This window comes from Rhipicephalus microplus, chromosome 4 (genome assembly GCF_043290135.1).
Source record: "Rhipicephalus microplus isolate Deutch F79 chromosome 4, USDA_Rmic, whole genome shotgun sequence".
NCBI lineage: Eukaryota > Metazoa > Arthropoda > Arachnida > Ixodida > Ixodidae > Rhipicephalus > Rhipicephalus microplus.
This window is the reverse complement of record NC_134703.1, coordinates 23,192,498-23,212,695: the sequence shown is the minus strand read 5'-3', so window position 1 is coordinate 23,212,695 and position 20,198 is coordinate 23,192,498. Positions and strand designations below refer to the sequence as shown.

Below are 20,198 nucleotides of genomic sequence, written 5' to 3'. Positions count from 1 at the left end.
GGGTCTAATTTCAAGAAGAACACTGCTCCTTTTCCCCTCTGCCGGCAGGCGCCTAGAGAATGAGGGCATGACATGCGCGTACGAATGACCCTGCGTACACGGCAATGCAGTGACATTGATCCTCTACGTAGACGACTGCTGTGATGTTGCAGACAGTGGCACGTGATATGGCCAAAATTATTTAACACAGTATGTGTAGTTTATAACGCATGAAGGGAATGTGAGCGTCTTTTTTCCATTTTTGTTCTGCGAATTGCAATGAGATGCGGGGCTAATGTGTCGTCGTTTCGCATGCATTTGTGCCTCTACGCTCCTACGCGTTCGCGCACTCATCCATTCTACCGCGTCTGGGCCAGCGTTTTCAAACGATCCCACAGAAACAGGCAGAAGACCACAAAATAACGCTGGTCAACAAAGCAACGCTGCTCGCGTGCTCGGGGGTTGGTCTTGCTTGGGCACGTCATGCGCACGTCACCTCATGGTCAGATGCTGAAGAGGGTGGGGTAGAGATTTGGCTTGCGAAGGCTACGCGGAGGAGCAGCAAGAGTTTCGAGCCTCTCATCCTCATTTTGCGTTGCTTCAAAAACCTGTTTTCTCCGCTCGTGATGAACTGATTCAAAATATTTTTGTGGCAAAATGTTACTCATCGATCACCCAACAACTTCCACTGTCTAACTAAAATTTGTTATGGGGCCTGGTGAGTGGCCCTTCAAGGGGAGACAAATGTCGCGCTCGAAATAGAGAACGAAGACGATGTGCGCGCCAGCAGTCTCGTGAAAAGGGATGCGGACCGAAGAAGACGGCATGCTTTTTTTATGCCTTTGCTCTTGGCTGCTGCCTAAAAACACGCCGTCCTTTCTCGGACTCTATGCCACCTGCTTACGTTGAATCACGACAATACTTACAGCATGTTGCTGAAACACACCTATAGGAACTGTCGAAAAAATTTAGTGCCATCAAAAATTGAGCACCAGTAAGTGAGGCAACACCAACCACATTTGTCACTGTTACTCGAATTACCATTTTTTGTCTGTGTGTACCTGTATGTTCTTTTCGAGACTCCTTTTTCGTGCTTAAGAAGGAAGGTGCAAGTGTCTTAACTGCTTGTTGTTCGTCATGCTACATTCAATTTTTTTGCTATCGCATTCATTGCTTTGCCCTTGAGCGTGAACTTGACTTTTTTTTACACACTGTACTTCTTTATAATAATGCCTTTTTTAGCATCATATATTTAATCAATAAATAGGTAAATAAGTAAATCAATAAATATGAGAATACAGCTAGGGAAGGAGGGCCTGTGTAACAAGAGGACACCTCCAGCTAACAGATTTGCTTCATGTGTCAATTGGGAAATGGTGTAATCAATTCTGAATGGTCTCGTTGAGCATCTTGGTATTCAGAATAGTATTGATGTAAGTCTGAAGATGACAGCACTGTCTTCTAGAAGTTTATTTATAGAGGGAGAGAGGACGCAGTGCCTCAGAAACCATTTCCACTGTTCTTTGACAAATACTACTGGGGTCTTAATCCCCCATTTTCCTCTTGTCTTGGTGCTGAGGTAATGTCTCAGAGCCATGTGTACTCTTTGTTTTCTTGATTATTTTTGGCAGCTTTTAAAAATACGGCAGAATGTTTCAGTTTTGAGACTCGGGGTCATTTTGCATTTTGTTAGAAAAACTGCAATCGACTTAGTTGACTCTTCACTCATTTCTGAGGTTTCTTATTGCTTTCCGTATTTCTCTTTTTACAGGGAAAGAAGTTTATTTCCTTTCTCTTGACAGTAGACAGGGGCCTTGCCAATAGCATATACAAGTTGGTGGATGGTGCCTTGGCAACCATGGCAAGGTTTGTCATGATTGCTGTTCGTTAGTTTTTGTTCAGTTGATTTTGTTAAACCATGTTGAATTCAGTTGAAATACGTGGCGCAAGGTTGTGAATGAGAAGGACAAGAAGACACACACAGAAAGAGTGCTGTCTCTTCTCGTTCTTCTCATTGGCAATCTTGCGCCACGTATTTCAACTAAATATGTACCAACTAGCTCAACATAACGTACATTTTGAACTTGTTGTTGCTACAAGTCTTCAAGTGGCTCTGCTTTGCATCGAAGAAAACCTCTCTCTAGGCACAGATTAAAGCCTTGTGGTTTAAAGTATGTTGGCATTGTTGCATGTATATGTTCTTGAACATAACTAGTGTAAGGTTAAAGAAAGAGACCAGGGCTAACATAGTAGAAAGCTGGCTGACAGAACAACTACACTCGCACCAGGGTATAACAAATTATTGGTAGTAACAAAATAAGTGAAGCATAGATTTTGTCATAAGTACGGTGCTAAGAATATATGTTTATAACGAATGTTCAGTATTTTCGTTATATCCAAAAATTGTTATTGTATGTAAAGTGTGGCTGAGAACTAAGCGTTGGTCGGTAGTGTAGTGAAGGGAGATGGGCAGCTATAGGAAGGGGAAAAAAGAAAAGTATGCTGGCCTCTGCTCTCTGATATATTGCCACGTTCCTTTCCTCAAGTTTTGTTATCGCCCTGTTACACTACATTCTGAGTGTATGTATAGTGTGGCTGAGAACTAAGCGTTGGCCGGTAGTGTAGTGAAGGGAGATGGGCAGCTATAGGAAGAGGAAAAAAGAAAAATATGCTGGCCTCTGCTCTCTGTTATATTGCCACGTTCCTTTCCTCGAGTTTTGTTATCGCCCTGTTACACTACATTCAGCGCAAACCGCGCCTATGATGTTTGAGAAGCTTCGAGGCTGTAGTAGATTGTTTTGTTAAGATAACGCCCACTTCATGAACATTGCAGATTTTTCAGGAACCTACGTCGCCGCTAATGATAACCCTAGAATATTCGATGGCAAGTGTATAAATGCCGACACGCTTCGCCAATGTTTTGTTCGCCGCTATCAGTGCCAGTGTCTTGCTGTAATCTGACTTTCCTTTTATGTAGCCACAGGTTCGGCCCAAATAAAAATTTATTGTTCAACCTGCAGTCTGCTGCCTTCACGTCACGACCCCGTGACATTTGGTGGAGGTGCTTCCTGGCCCATGTACCAAACGCCCTCCTCCAGTCGTAAGACAAGCCTACACCGTGAAGAGGACATTGAAGCCAACCTCGATCAGCGAGCTAGCCACAGGCAGTGAGGTCGGCAGCCAGAGTACGGGGCTCTACCCGATAAACTTTCGCAAGCCCAAGGCTACCATCACTGCGGCGTCCACTATGACTGGCCCTGCGCCAACGCAGGCCACGGCCGTAATGAATCAGCCGAGAGCGCCACCGACCTTCCAAAGATCATCATGTGAAGAAGCGGAGACCTGGCTCGAGACGCATGACCAAGTGGCCGTCTCGAACCAGTAAGACTTGGAAGAAAAACTGCATCACATCTACTTTTACCTGGAAGATGCGGCAAAGACCTGGTTCGAAAATCACGAGTCGTCGCTTCAAACCTGGGATCTCTTTTGCGGCGCATTTCTCAAAACGTTCACGAGCGTCGCCTGAAAAGAAAGGGCTGCTGCTGTGCTGGAAAGGAGGGCGCAGCTTTCGAGTGAAAGTGTCCAAGTTTTCGCAGAAGAAATGATTCGTTTGTTCCCACTCACCGATCCTGACATGAGAGACAGAAGAAAGTCCGTTAGCAAGACCTCTTCGCTGGGCTAGTTCAGAACCCTCCAAAAACAGTTCAATCACATTAAAGAACCCCAGGTGGTCGGAATTTCTGGAGCCCTCCACTACGGTGTCTCTAATAATCATATGGTGGTTTTGGAACCTTAAACCCCACATATCATTATCAAAAACAGTTCAAGAGTTTGTCTCAGACGCTACGACAATTTAAAAAAGTTTAGAAATGCGTACCTGCCAGTACGATCGGCAATCGATGCAAGACAGCTCAGCTGTTCACGCCCTCGGCTCCGAAGACATACATGAAACGATCCGACTGATCGTGCGGGAGGAGCTACGGAAGCTGCTGCCTTCATCGCAGCCCCACGTGGACTAGATTGCCGGTATTGTCCGCGAAGAAGTTAGGCAATCGCTTGCAGTTTTTGAAGCACCGCAGCCTCAACCGCAAGCAATGAGCTACGTTGCTGCAGCCCGAGGCTACATGCTTCCTTCGCGTCCTTACCAAGACGACGCTTCGCCGAACTGCCGTTGCCAGGCAACCTCGCCGCCACCACCACCGATGCCCTACAGTTCTCCTCTGGGTCAGCGCTACACACCAAGGAAAACGGACGTTTGGCGCGCCCCTGACAATCACCCGCTATGCTACTGCGGGGAGGCTGGCCACATTTACCGCCGCTGCCAGTACCGACAGATGGGGCTCCGGGGATTTGCCGTCAACGTGCCGTGTGTGTAGCTGGGAGAAATGCCTTGCGAAATTGCCGATTACATCACTGGAACACAGTGGCAAGAACGATGACCATACCATTCCCCGTCACCCAGCCGCTACAACTCGCTGCACCGCCGGCCGTACGTACACTGGCCCAATCCGTGGCCGGTCGCCTAGCCCGCATCACTCGGAAAACAAAAAACAGCAACCAGTGGAGGTGCAGTTGCTGTACGACAAACTGCCGAAGATCCTCCGCTGCCGCCGCCGACGCTATGACGAAACTTCAGGAACCCACCGCAACATGAACGTTGCCCTGGCGTCAAAACTTCAGGCCAGAAACGACTTGATGACGCAACATCGAAGCAGCGGTACAAACCGTCGTACCAGAAATCCGACACCGCAATCTAACCGCAACGCGAGGAGACGAACTAGCGACCTCGACGTCCTCATCGATGACCACAGTGTCGGAGCTCTCGTTGACACCGGAGCAGACTATTGTGGCATCAGTGGGGCATTCACCGCGAAGTTGAAAAAAGTGAGGACTGCATCCGGACCTCTGGAGGTCACTTAATAACGCTGACTGGAGTTTGCACAGCTAGTCACTATCAATGCTTTGTCATCTTACAAAATTGCTCCAGGGATGTGATACTTGGAATGGACTTCTAAGTCAACAAGGCGCTGTCATTGACCTGAGGTCAGAGTCAATCACACTAACCTCAGAAAACACGCTGCCGACCCCTACAACGCCAAGGAATCACGCATTGAATGTGCTAGAAGAGCAGGTCACCGTGCCCCCTTCCTCCAGCGTTATCATTTTCGTTGTAACCGAAAAAGCCGAAAACCTTGAAGGCATCATCGAGGGCGATCAACACCTACTTCTGAATCGTCAGATTTGCGTCGCAAGAGGCTTAGCTGAGCTGCGTGTTGGCAAAGCAAAGGTGGTGCTGACAAACTTCAGTCACGATTACAGGCACATCAACCGTGGTATGACGGTCGCCTACATCAATGAATTCTTGGAGGCCAGTTATTCATTCTTCCTCTTCAATCCTGCTGATGCTGCTTCAACAAACCGAGGTCCCGAACCAGATTTCGATGTCTATCTGAGACTTTCAAAGTGCAAGCAAGACCAGTTCTAGTCCCTGCTCTTGCAATTCAAAGAATGCTTCTCGTCATCATCGCGGATTGGACAAACTCCAATCGCCAAAACATCGCATCATAACAGAAGAAAGTGCCCGACCAGTTCGACAAAGCCCATACCGAGTCTTGACGCACGAGCGCCACGCCGTGAAGAAACAAGTTGACGAAATGCTACGCAATGACATAATTCAGCCATCCAAGAGTCCATGGGCGTCAGCCATGGTATTAGTGAAGAAGAAGGACGGGATCCTATGTTTTTGCGTCGATTATCGCCACCTGAACAAAATCGCAAAGAAGGACGTGTACCCTCTTTCACGTATAGACGATGCCCTGGACCGACTTCACAACGCCAAGTACTTTTCCTCGATGGACCTTAAAACGGGCTATTTGCAAATTGAAGTTGACAAGAGAGATCGAGAGAAGACTGCCTTCATCACACCGGATGGCCTCTTTGAGTTTACGGTCATGTCTTTTGGTCTTTGCTCGGCGCCTGCGACAGTCCAGCGCATTATGGACACCATGCTGGCTGGAATGAAATGGCAGACTTGCTTCGTGTACTTGGATGATGTGTTTTGCTCCAGCTTCTACAAGCATCTCCGGCGCCTTGAAGCGGTACTTCAAGCTATCGGCACCTCTGGACTAACCCTGAAGCCAGAAAAGTGCCGTTTCTCGCACGAGATGCCGTTGTTCCTGGAACACGTCATTAGCAAGTCTGGAATCTGTCCCAACCCGCGAAAAAAAGTCGTCATCGCCGATTTCCCACTGCCCACTGGCAAGAATGCTGTACGCCGTTTTCTCGGATTGTGCGCCTATTACAGGCATTTCGTCAAACGTTTTTCACAGATCGCCGAGCCGCTAACTCACCTCACGAAAAACATCGCATTTATGTGGGAAGCAGCTCAAAAGAAAGCATTTCAGGAACTTAAACGACGCCTCCAGACACCACCGATATTGGCGCATTTCGACGAATACGCCGAAACAGAAGTACACACCCCGATGCAAGCAGCGTAGAACTCGGCGTCGTCCTTGTGCAAAAGACTGGTGGTGGGGAAAGGGTTATCAATTATGCAATCCGGTCGCTATCCAAGGCTGAGGCCTACTATTCCGCAACAGAAAAGGAGTGCCTTGCCATCATCTGGGCAGCGTCAAAGTTTCGACCCTACCTCTACGGCAGGCCTTTGAAAGTCGTGAGCGACCACCACGCCTTTTGTTGGCTAGCTAACTTGAAGTACCCTTCGGGTCTCCTCATACTGTGGAGCCTCAGACTTCAAGATTTCGACGTGACCGTCGCTTACAAGTCTGGAAGAAAACTCTCTGACGCTAACTGCTTGTCTCGTGCCCCTGACGAACCACCGCTGCCTGACTGCCTGGATGAGGACAGCTTCTTAGGAACGATAATTGCCAACGACTTCACCGAGCAACAGCGAGCTGACCCGGAACTCGGAAGCGTTGTGGAATACGTTGAGGGTAATAGCACGACTGTTTCTAATGTTTTAAAGAGAGGACTGGAGTCGTTCTCCTTGCGAAACAGAGTTCTCCTTAAGAAAAACTTCTCGCCCCTTCAAGCCGGACATCTTCTCGTAGTTCCTTCAGCTGTGAGACCAGAAGTACTTGGAAGCTCTACACTACGACCCGACACCTCGGTGTTTCCCGTATGCTCGCTAGAATACAAAAAAAGTACAACTGGCCACGACTTGCCGCCGACGTCACTCGTTACGTCAGGACCTGCTGCTAGTGTTTGCGACGAAAGACACCGCTGACTTGGCCAGCCAGACTCTTCCAGCCAATCGAGCCACCTCGCCGACCGTTCCATGCAAATCGGCATGGACTTACTGGGGCACACCCCTATGTCGAATTCCAGGAACAAATGGGTTGTCGTAGCTACTGATTACCTCACACGCTACGCTGAGACAAAGGCCTTTCCCAAAGGCAGTGTCTCCGAGGTAGCAAAGTTTTTCGACGAGAACATGGTCCTACGTCATGGAGCCCCACAGGTCCACATTACTGATAGAGGTACGGCCTTTACGGTGGACCTAACTCGGGCGGTTCTGAGGTACAGCCAGACAAGTCACCGCTGGACCACTGTCTACCATACACAGACCAAAGGCCTCACCGAGCATCTTACTAAGACTATCACTGATATGCTGACTGTGTACGTCGACGTCGAGCACAAGACGTGGGATGAAATCCTTCCATATGTGACCTTCGTGTTAATACGGCCGTCCAAGAAACGACGCAGATCACGCCGTACAAGTTGGTCTACGGTAGGAGCCTGGCAATGACGCTCGACACTATGCTTTCAAACGTCGCTGACGAAGAGAACCTCAACGTCATTGCCTACCTTCAGCTTGCTGAAGAAGCTCATCAACTTGTCCGCCTGTGCATAAAGAATCGGCAGGCGATCGACAGCCGTTGTTACAATCTTCGACGAAGCTTCGTGGGGTACCAGCTCGGGGACCGTGCCTGGATATAGACTCCGATACACCGACGTGGGCTCACTGAAAAACTTCTGCGACGGTACTTCGGATTGTACCGAGTAGTTCGACGTCTCGGCCCACTCGACTACGAAGTTCTTCCCAACTAAATTACGAACTCTCAACGGCGCTGTGCTCGACCAGAAGTCGTCCATGTCGTGCACTTTAAGCCATTACATGCGCGAACCTGAGGACTGTCTTTTCTGGTCGTTGCTGTGCTTTATCGCTTGTACCTATTGTTTATTGTCTTTACTATTGTACCTTCGTCTTTTGTTAAAGCATCGGGGCGATTCCTTTTTCAGAGGAGGGGCAATGCCACGTTCCTTTCCTCAAGTTTTTTTATCACCCTGTTACACTACGTTCAGCGCAAACCATGCCTACAATGTTTGAGAAGCTTCGAGGCTGTAGTAGATCGTTTTGTTAAGATTGCATTGCATTGCATTGATTACATTGCAGATTATTCAGGAACCTACGTCGCCACTATCGATAACGCTAGAATATTCTATGGCAAGGGTATAAATGCCGACACGCTTCACCGCTTGTCAGTTGATAGACGGCCGATGCTCGGTTCGCCGATATCAGTGCCAGTGTCTTCCTGCAATCTCAATTTCTTTTTACGTGGTCACAAGTTCAGCTGAATGAACAGTTTTATTTTCGACCTATTGTCTGCTCCCTTCGTCGTTGTCACGACCCCGTGACAATACTATAACAAGTGTGAAACTTCTGTAACCGTATATACAGGTTTGGCACAAATAAACAGTTTATTGTTTGAGCTGCGCCTTTGTCCACATCACGACCCAGTGACTATATCAAGTGCTCTCTAAACATTGTAATATGGGTAATAGCAAGGCAAAGTTGATTCAATTCCACTGCACCCCCAGGGTAAAAAAAAAAAAATCCCTCCCCTTCTGCTTGCCCTGAAACACATGGGCAGCCTTTATTTGCTTTTGTACGTTTGTGAGAGAGGTCCATAGGAAGAGGCGCGTCAACACTTTTTTGACCACATTGGCATTTTAACTCGGGCATACCCTCTATAGCTGTCACCCCATCTGTTTCAGTTCGCACATCCAGTTGCTGGCCCAAGCATATATCTCCGCATGGAAAGAAGTGGGCAACACACCACAGGCTACGGTGAGGTGGCATGCTGTGCATATTCTTGCACGTTGTACTATTGCTCCCTTGCGAGAAGCATTTCTTACAGTGCTAGACGTATCAGCTATCACTAAGCTAAACTGTACTTCATTTCACATGGCTGGTGAGACAACATAGTAAAAAAACTGCTTCTGAACACAAGCACTTCTTACAGTGCTAGACGTATCATTTTACGTCTAGCACTGTAAGAAGTGCTTGTGTTCAGAAGCAGTTTTTTTACTATGTTGTCTCACCAGCCATGTGAAATGAAGTACAGTTTAGCTTAGTGATAGCTGAGTAGAACATTAAAGCAGAGGAATAAGTCAACATTCCTCCCTGCTCATAGTCGTAAGAGAAAAAGGTCATGGAACAGCCAAAGTATCAAAAGCAATTCTTAGTTTGAAACAAGTGCTATTTTAAATGGTGTACAGTGACAGCACTATTTACTTAGACTGTGTGTTCGTGGCACCGCACTTTGGCAAGCCAAAGTGTGCCGCAAGAAAGCAGAACTAATTTTCTGCATAAAATCTGGCATCCATGATGTAAAGCCTTTGGATTACTACCCGGCATGTTGAAAACTGCTTGCTATATTGGCTGCTTTCATCTGGATACTCTCAAAACATTTTCTACTGATTGCTGCATGCCCTGAAGCGACCCTCCGTTTGCCAGTAGTAATAACGAGGGATCCGAGACCCTCCTTGCTAGAAGGCAGAGTTGTGTGTTTGCAAAACTTTCTGGCTGCCTTGTGTACTATGAAACATAGTGATAAGGTCTGTCCATGCAAAAAAAAAAAAGAGAGAGGGAAGTGGAGGGAGGGGGAGCACACATGGCTTGCTAGTGTATTGGTGTGGAGAGCTTTTTGCTCAATGTCTTCTAATATGACATTGCTGCTGAGATTGCCTGTGGTTTCCAAACCTTTGGAGCCCTGTGAATGCTTGCTCTCACGCTAGAGTCATTTAGCACGAGACTGTTCATAAATGTCCTTGACGTCACAATTGCAGTAACAGCTTGTTAATATATTTTTCACAAGCAATAACAAATCCAAAATAACTAAATGCCAAGTCATCAAAAGCATCAAGAAAGCAATAAACAAATGTGTTACATCAATATCACTTTCCTGATGAATACATAAATTTTGTACCTCCAATACGATCGCGTTCAAGAGCTCATTTCGCAGAAATTCCAGTGTCAGTGGCGGCGTGGGAGTGGCTTGTGAGCGAAGAGTCATCTTGTTTGCGACTCAAACATTGAGAAAGATGCAAATAAATAGTAAAAATTCCTGGGTCTTAGTTTAGGGATCGTTCGTTTCTGGTCTGCCTCGTAAATCTGGCAAAATAAAAAGAAAACCTTTAGAAATTGTGTTTAATTTGTATAAAACAATTGTGTAAAACTATATGAAAGCCATGCTTTCCTCTCTTCCTCTTCCATTTTTGCTTGAATCTAGAATAACTAGATTCTGGTGTTCAAACCTAAAATGTGCGTTATTTCTTCAATGGGAAATTGGGTACTACGGAATTTTCCCAGATGCATTATTGCCTGCTCCGAAGTGCGCCAAGATAAACTTTGCTGCTCAAGAAATTGTTCAATATAGGAAGTCCTAGGTAGCATCGCTGCTGTGTAGCGTATCTACCATGCTGGCTACCTCTGCGGGGTCTTTTTAATGCCTTTTTCGTCTTGCCAAGTCCACTGTCATAGTACATGTATTATGTTCTTGCAGTGTATTATGTGGTACAGTTCATCTTCCTTATTTTTGATTATGCCTTTTCCCCACCTTGCTCCTGTAATGCGGCAGGTCCTCGAAGAAAACATGCAAGAGATAATGCATTGGGCAGTGAACGGGAATCTTTCTGCGGGCCACCATGAGAACTTGTTTAAGGCAAGTGATGAAATATTCATTGATAAACCTTGTTACACTCCGCGTCTGACATTTTTTTTTTTGACTCCCTAATGACCGCAAAACATATTCTTGCAGTCATAGCATAAACACTTACATAATCTCAGTTTGAGAAATATGTTGGGGAACACCATGAGAGTGGCCCCTTTCAGTTCTTGGTAGGGTCACTGCGCCATGTTGCAGACTCCTGAATGCACAAGTCTTCAGGATTGCAGCTATGCTGACTTTTGGGAACCTCATTCCTTCCATCTGAGAGAGAAGTTACGCTCCTAAACTGTGCTTCACCTTGGTGCGATCACTGTCGTGTGCTGTGAAGGTGGCCATGGGTAAGCGTTATCGCCATGGCCGAATTTGTTGTGCTGACTATCTTAAGGTGCACAAGAAGGAAATTCCACTGCAGCGGAATTTCCGGCGCGTAGAAAATATCGGTGTATCTATTTTGCCGAAATTCTTAAAGCAGGGTGCCCGCTCAGTTCAAAAGGGAGGCCAGGTATGCCAGCACTGCTTCAAGAGATACAAGGGCATGGTTTCATCTTACTCAGGTTCCTGCGGTACTGGTGACTTCTTTATTCCGGAGCACGAGACAGTCGGTGAGATGAACAAGTTGACAGATTTTGCTAACATTTCACCAATGAGGCTCCTTGGTTGTGTTCCTGAAAAGCAAAGAAAAGCTTATGCAGAGAGAGAAAGCGGGAAGAAATGGAAAGTGCCATTTCAAGGAAAATTCAAACCGGAGTCCACAGCATATTTGGAACAACTGACCGTCCTGGGCCGTCAAGTAGGAATGGTGGTGTCTGCAGTGAATGGCTGGTAAATTTGGAAAAAGCCTACCAAGCATCAACATCTTACAAAGAGCGCCAGCAATTGTTGACACTACTGTCAGCAAATCTTGATACACGAACATTCCAAGTCGCAATACCAAGTCTATCAAGCTACATGCTTCAAAAGTCACGAAGCTGGCGTGAGAAGCACGGTGTGTGGGCTGCCCCAGATCTACAGTACAGATCTTGCTTAAGTGCCAAAGAGGTGGAAACTGCTATGGACTATTACACAAAAGATGAGCATGGGTGCTCACGGCAAAGCCCGAACAAAAAGGACGACGTGGCTGTTATTGTTGACAATGAAAAACGGCACATTGCCAGAAGATTTATGACTTGCTCCATTCGGGAGGCATATGTTGTATTTTAAGAAAATAATCCAGGCATTTCTATGGCATCAAAATTTTATTTCCTCTGGCCTAGTTGGGTTCTGCTTACTCCACGCCAAGAGGTTTGTCCTTGTTTATACTGTGCAAACACCATGCTTTGCGTTTATGCTTTGAAAAGCTTGATTGGTGATATCTACACCGTCGAGAACTTGGAGAAACTGTTTATGTGTTCGTCACCAACAATGCAGTGTTACATCGGTGACTGTGAGTTGTGTCCATTCAGACAAGGAATAACTATAAGAACATTAGGGGCACCCTTCAAGGCTGACGTCACCTACGTGGTGTGGGAAAAGGGCGACCTTACAAAGAAAACATCACCTGTGGCTTCCTTTGTGATGGAGCTTGCAAACTGGATCTCGTAGTGGGTGCCGCACGATTACGTATGACGAAAACAGTCTGCGGCAGTTCGTGAAGCAAAACAATGCGAGCAGCAAGCATCGTCTGTGCTACATTTCGACGTCCCGGAAAATTGGACAGCAGTTGTTTCAAATGAAGTTCAGTCCTATCATTGGCACAAGAAACAAGTGTCAATTTTTACTTGTGTTGTAACTACCAGAAAGGCAACACGTAGTTGTGCAGTTATAAGCGATGACGTGTCACATGACACAGCCCATGCCTGCTTCGCGTTAAGCAACGTCCACGAATGCCCTCAAATACCCGCTGAAAGTCCTGTCACCTACGTAAGTGATGAAGCAGCAAGCCACTTCAAGAACAAATTTCAGTTGTATGAGCTGTCACGCAAAGGCTACAAAGCAACAAACTGGCTCTTCTCTGCCTCTGAACATGGAAAAAACTCATGTGATGGAATCGGTGGAGTCGTGAAGCATCAGGAATCTTCACAACCTACAAGCAGAAAGCGGTGGTGTCATACAGAAAGCACTTGAACTGGTCGCAGTATTACAAGACAAGTTGAGAAATATTGAGCTTATTCATGCACTAGCCTGTGAGATCGAGGGCTTCCGGAATTAAGAGAAAGAATGAGAGCTTACCCCCCCCGGGTTGAAGGCATCTGTTCGTGGCATGTTTGGAAATGTAGATCTGTTGAACGTGAAGAAAACGTGTTTCGTCCGTGGCCAGTACAGCTGCTATGAATCTTCATGTAATTCACCCTTTTTAAACTTTGCATTGATCGCCTATGGTTAGACAGTTTACGCATTGGGGCTAACAAAAACAAAACCTTTTGGCATCTGCTCTTCGGAAGTTCCTTTAGATTCCTGCAAGTGACCTTGGTTTTAAATTCTGCCACCGCACGGCATCATAAGAGAAGCACGAAGGGAATGCATTCTTGAGCATATCGAAGATATGAATCCCGTTTAACCGAAGTAGGTGAAATAAAAAGAGGGTACAAATGGATGAGCTGCCTTTTACTCCGGGGTGTCAAACACTGTCGTGGAGGCACGAACCCTGCAAATAAGTTTACTTGAAACGATCTCTTTACAAAATGGTTTGCACTCACCAAAAAGACATAATTAGTGCCATCTAGCCAAACTTAAAAGAGAAAAAATGTGTTTTATTTTGTTTTTTATCGCGCATAAGACATTATTCGCGACAATAATGTCTTATTCGCACTAGTGACCTGACTGGAAACATAATCATTTTTAAATTGTTGTTCCAACAAAAATGATGCAACATGCTTTTTCATATGATTTTGCAGTCCTCTGAGAACATTTTCCGAGGTTTTGAACAAAATATAGGGCCCACTTTTTACATTGCATTTTGAATCTAAGAACACTTTGGCTTTTTTGGATGATTCGAGCTTAACAATTTATTACTTTAAAAAGTAATATACATATACAAATGCACGTGTTGCTTGTTCACGTAAAGACCTATTCATACTGCAAATATGAACTATCCAACGTGTTCACAGAGGTAGCCGCAGTGTCCCAAAATTGACTCATGTTTAAGAATGCAGCGTTTGGGGCAATTTTTAAAAAAATTGTTTCCTCAAAATTTCTTAAAACAATGAGAACTACTTCCGTTTTAGTTGTACTTCTGCTATATATATATATATATATATATATATATATATACATACATATATATATATATGGAAACGCTTGTCGAATTTTCCTCGGTTGAAAAAAAAATTTATTTGAATATGAGTTGTAATTTCGCGCTATTCAGTCTTGTGGGCATAAGATACAACATTATCAGAAAAATCAAAGACATCGAGTATACCATGTTTTTCAATCTTTTGTGGAATTGACCTTCAGAAAGCAGCCCCGAGGTACTCCTGTGTATGTTCGTACGTGTGTGCAAGGCTTCATTCTTCTATCCTTGCAGTTTCTGAAAGTTCTGCACGCGGCTCGAAAGAACAGACCCATCTGTTTGATGTTGTGCCGGGCTTACTACCCTATCCTTTGGCGGGGCCTCCAGGTGAGCATTATCATTCTTGTTGAATGCAAGTGAAGTCGAAGTGTGTGAACTGCAAGTTGCCTTGAGAACCGTGTGGCATTATGCAGAGGGGGCTGCACAACGCGTGACCCATTGCTTGGGAGAGATTGTTTTCAGGGACATGTTCTGATGGTGCCTTAGTCAATGAGAAACTTGAATAAGGGACACTTGAGGAATTTTAGGACCCGAGGAATTTTAGGACCCGCATGTCGCAACCTTGTTTTTTTTTTTCTTTTCTTTTTTTTTTTTTTTTAATCCAGGCACGGCATCCCAAGGTGCGGTACTCTGCAGCCAGGATCTTTTTCGACACATTTCCTCTTGTGGAGAACACTCAAGTTGCATTGCAGCAAGAGGAGTTAACAACACACTTTCAAGTGATGCATGTGAGTTTCCCAACATGCTTGTTTCGCATTTGCTCGTGGCTTTTAAAGTTGGCATAAGAAAACATTGATGCGAAAATGCCTTTCGTTGTACCTATATTTCCTACTGGCATATATTCATTACTTGCTAATGTAGCATTGAAATATGTTATTGTCAAATCATTTGTTATGTGCACAACATTCCTGACATCGTGTGATGTTTATTGTTTTGATATGGTTGCCTTAACTTTTCTCATATTTTCTGCAATTCATTAGCATGTTTTTTTTTTTTATTTTTTCGGGTGTTTCGTGTGTAGATAATAAATTTTTGCACAATATACCTTTGCCACATAGACACCAGCAAACTGTTTTGCACACCATAAACTTTTTTTTAGTGCTTCCGCCATCTTGCCAAAGTGCTGCTCATGGGCATGTTGTGAAAAGGTGCCGTAACTGCATACAGAGCTCTGCTCAGCCTTACCCAACCCAAGCATATGTTACGTAAGACGTGTGCCTTTCAAGATGCGGAAATCTAGTCTTGCTGCCTGGTGTGCTTCACTCTGTACATGGACAAGCCTTCATTCACACAGTGCCCGAGTGAAGTGAACGGATTTCAATGTATGCTTTTTTTCCCCAGAACCTTCTATCTGATGCACGTCCAGAAATTCGAACTCTCGCTGTCAGAAATGTGCTGAGCCTCATGACAGATTATTACAAGATCTTTCCTGTTCGTGTAAGTACAGCTATGCCAAGCCTTCTCAAAATTTGCTGCAGTGCAGTTCACTTATAAGATATCTAAGTACCCACGAAGTTCTATCCTCATAATTGATAATTGCTATAAGTGGTTTGAGGAAAGACAAAAGAGCGATCACAACATTTTATTTACATGCAAGTAAGTTAGTGCAATAATGTGCTTATCTGTAGAAAAGCCGTTCTCTGTCAGCTTTGATTGCTTCATGCGAAGCTTGCGCACAGCTTTCTCAAGCGCATCAAGGGTGCTCAACGTAGCTGAGCTGAAGCTCCTTCACAAAAGTAAAGTCTCAGAAGGACTGTATCATCCATAGGGCCTTTTAAGTACCTGAGTGGGCTGCTCAACCACGTCGTCGGAGTCTCCGCTCTCACCGCTGTTCGCGTGCAACGATCGTTTCATCGGGAGGCACCCGGACGTTTCTACAGAATCGTCTGCATGAAGTGGTCCAGATGCGCCTCATCTTCATTAAGCACCGACCTCAGTTCCGGCAACTTTTCGTTAATGGGCACTGCGTTGGGCTCTTCTGGCATCGCTTCGGAAGTTCAGAAAAAAACAGCTTCTCCTCCTTTCGTTTCCTCGTATGCAGTAGACTCATTTTCTGAGGGTGTGGATGAGGTGCATGGCGCTTAGCAATGCATCTTATAGGCGCAGAAAGCCATGTCTTATAGGCGCAGAAAGCCATAGGCGCAGAAAGCCAAGCAAGACACAGACAGATGCATAAACGGACGCACGGATGGCTGCACGGTCGAATGGACGCATGGACGGACGCAGGGACAAATGCATGAACGCACGGACGAACGTGCGGATGCACGAACAGATGCACGCACAGACGGTCACACAGACGGACGCATATATGATGAAAAGATACGAGATGGTGGTACTTTGAGTGTTGACTAGATGGATGAACGGACACACAGACAGATGCATGGACGGACGCAGGGGTGGATGCATGGATGAACGCAGGGACGGATGCACAGATGGACATGCGGACACACGAACAGATGCACGCACAGACGGGCAGATGGACGCACGGATGGTCACACAGACGGACGCATGAACAGACGGAAGCAAGAACGAATGGACAGACGGATGCTTTGCCCCACTCTCATCATTCACCCCGTGGATATGCTGCCATTTTTTTTGCTCTTTTCGTACGCATCGTTAAAAGGAGGATTACGTGGCAGGGAAGAAAAAGGGGAAGCGTGGGACGGGCGCGCGAGAGACACCCCCCCCCCCCCCTCAAGGCGCAGAGCCGTGCTCCCGCAAGGGGCAGGGGCTGCAGAAGACAGTGCCTTTTCTCTTTCCTTCAACCACACAATCGTTTCACCCAGCGACAACTTTCTTTTTTTCTCTCTCTTTGCGCGCGGCATTGGAAGGAGGAGGGTCTTTATGTGGCTTGAACGGAAAAGGTAAAAGCGTGACACGGGCGCGTTGCAGATCGGCATTTGAGAAAGGACAAACATTCCATTGGAGCCTTTTCTTTCCTTTTCATTTACTTTGCACGCAGCGTTGAGGTGTCGCAGGTGCCGACGCCGGATTGGGCTGGATGCTAAGAGCATTTTCGGAGCGCGGTATGTTCAAATTAACCATCGCTAGTGCTTGCGCATTCGAATTACCGGGCGTTTTCGCCCATTGGAATACACATAGCTTTGACGGGATCTCATTGTGGGTTCGAATTAAGCGTGTTCGAAATAATGAGATTCGAGTGTATCAGATACGATGTTATAAACGGTCTCGTTGTAGATGGACTCAACCTGTAGATTACTTTTATTTCTCAGTGCGTTGTTTACTGCAGCTCTTGTGATGTGATTATGGCGCTGTTTTTCTTTGCAACAGCAACGGAAATCTCTTGCCAAGGTCCTGATTGAGAAGAATGCGCAGGACAAAAACTCTCCTGAATCGAGAATTCGGGTTAACCAGGTGAGATGGCCTTTTATTTTCACTCGACTTAGTTTGATGAAATCTTGTAGATGAAAGCAAATATGTTTAGTGCTGTACAAAGTCTCATTGAATGCAGGGTGAACTTTGCGCTGTGGTAGTGCTGTGCCTTTGTGACGTTGTAATCGATGATTCGCACACAATTGTATGGAGGCTGCGATGGCAACTGTCACCTCGCAAAGCTTGAAAAAAAGGCGCACTCAGATTCAAGCAATATTAGGATGTATTGACAGCCAGGACTCTGAACCTCAAGGCTGCCTAGAAAAGCAGTGCATTGAATACAGAACTTCCCTCACAGGGACTTGCTACCATGGTCAGCAATCCGGCGACGCACAACTTGCTCAAGACCCTTATACCCAAGAGGAAAGACAGCCTCAACGATACTTACGCTGTCCAGGTGTCCTATGTCTCGCTCCTGTCTGCAGCTCGCGGTATACCGGGATTTAAGGCATAGTATTCTTTCTTTTGTCTTTGCTGTAGCTATCTGTCTCCGTGATATTTTGTGGTCCACCCCCCAGGATAGCCTCAAAAGATGAATCAAACGGAATGGGCAGCTGGGGTGGCGCAACAGTGCCACTTGAATTCGCACTCGGGCAGGTCCTTTTCTCACAACGGTACAATTTGTTGGCAGTGATACTTCTCAATTTACTTGTTCTTTTGACAATGTTTGTGGGAATTCTCACAGTCAATTGAGCTACCACTGACCTCGAGTAGTCTCATAGTTTCTGTGCTAGTCCGAAAATTTCCAAGCTATATTGATGCTTTGGTGAAGTCTAAAGTGTTGCCTGCTGTACTTTTTCCATTTTTGCTAAAAGTGAAAACTGACATATGGTGAAAAGAGAAGATTAGTCTAAACCGCTGCTCTGCTACCCTGGCTGCTCCCTTCCTCTGTGCTTCAGCAACGTTACTCTGTACATTAGTTCATTGACAAAATATTCTTTCTGAATTTGTAACTGTAGTGTTTGTGTATCTGTGTAAGAGATTAATTGATTCAGGATAAAATGGCTAGTCTTAATTAGTGTGTGATAAAAATGTAATTACTTCATGATAAAGTAACGACTAAACTTTACTTTTTTCAATTTTCAACAAACGGGCTTCATCATGAGCACATCCAAGTACTACTGCATACTTATGTCATTGTGCCAAATAGTAGTTATTGTTTACGGGCAGCCATAACGTATCCATATTTCGGCTGGAAACATGCTTTTTCTGTGAGCAAAATTTTCTTTCGGTCATATTAAGCAGTATTCTCATTTTCCTTTTTTTGCTATGAACAGCTTTCATTTTTTAGACTTCTGCATGTGCGACTGCTGGATACAAGCTGCACATTGACGTATTTAAACTTCATCGAAAATTTTCAATTACTCTAGTTGTGTATGTGCATGACACAAACAGTGTAGTGTAGGCAATTGCGTACTGCGATTTACCCATATGGGTGGCACATGAGCCCTGTATACCAGATCTTCAACAGTGCTTACCGCTGTTATATTGCATTTTGCTGTGCCTGAGTTATCTCAACAAATAGGTTTAATCTTGAAAATGTTTTCCCAACAATGTAATAATATCCTCTTCCTCTAATTTAACTAATCCATAAGATTGGTCTTTCAAGACAAGCCGACTTGTAGCCCCTCTTTCTTTTTCTCCCCTTGTTTGTACCTTGTACAGATAAGAAGTAGGGTACAGCTCAATTGATGTGCTGTCACTTTTAGTTCTGGGAGTACGCCGACCCCAAAGTTCTGCTCTCGCTGCTGGCCATGGGCAAGCCGCAGCTCTCACTGAAGATTGCCACGTTGCTGCGGAACAGCTATTTCAATCCAGACGCAGCTGACCGCAGGCAGAACCTGGAGCGCTGCTTGCTTCTCTACTCGATAAATCCGGCCTCTTTCCAAGTGTTCTACGCCCAGTTGACACAGATTGCACCACTGAAGCCCATCAGTGCGTATGAGTTGCAAGTTTGCTTTTCATTTTTTTTAAAATGTGCCCACAGTAAAATTGTGACACGAAATGAATGTTATGATGAAGGCTCGAAATCGTTGTGTGAACAGCGAAATATTAGGCCCAATTCAGACTTTTCTTGAACCTCTCCTGCCCACATTCAGTAACAAGATGCGAGTGATACTTCTGACCAAAGTAAACAATAAAAATGCTAGAAGAGTAAAATTGATTTGAAGCAAAATCTTTTCAAATAATTAAGCCTAATAAAAAAAGAAAAACATTAAAGAAAAAAAGTGATGCTGCATTGCAGCCAATATTACAATGAAAATTTGAGTACTATCTTTATTATACCTTCGTGCAGTGACTGAATTACCTATTATCATAACTTCCCCATAGACAAAAGTTTGATCTATGCATATAGTGAATCTCTATCCCCTGGTAACAACAAAGGTTGCCTGTGCTCCAATCATCGTGAGATAGTGGCTTGATTTGAAAGTCCAGTGCCGGCATCAGACCATCTGAAGCAAGGTTTTCAGAGAGACTGCGAGGGATGAACTTGAAAACAGTTGTTCAAAAACGTTGCCTGAAGTTCCAACAAGTTCTGAGTGCATCGAATGTACATTATACAAATACAGCTCCCTCTTTTTAAA

At 45.3% G+C, this 20,198-nt stretch overlaps 1 protein-coding gene across 2 annotated transcripts in view; it reads left to right on the top strand.

Annotated features, from left to right (window-relative positions):
- LOC119171729 (condensin-2 complex subunit G2) overlaps window positions 1-20,198 on the top strand; it is a 69,697-nt gene that overhangs the window by 19,993 nt on the left and 29,506 nt on the right. For both annotated transcript variants that reach the window (XM_037422546.2, XM_037422545.2), the window contains exons 6-14: window positions 1,751-1,845; window positions 8,998-9,070; window positions 10,863-10,946; window positions 14,455-14,547; window positions 14,826-14,948; window positions 15,562-15,657; window positions 17,512-17,595; window positions 17,912-18,061; window positions 19,323-19,548. In XM_037422546.2, coding sequence (XP_037278443.2) covers window positions 1,751-1,845; window positions 8,998-9,070; window positions 10,863-10,946; window positions 14,455-14,547; window positions 14,826-14,948; window positions 15,562-15,657; window positions 17,512-17,595; window positions 17,912-18,061; window positions 19,323-19,548 — 1,024 coding nt within the window. The remainder of the gene's footprint in view (window positions 1-1,750; window positions 1,846-8,997; window positions 9,071-10,862; window positions 10,947-14,454; window positions 14,548-14,825; window positions 14,949-15,561; window positions 15,658-17,511; window positions 17,596-17,911; window positions 18,062-19,322; window positions 19,549-20,198) is intronic.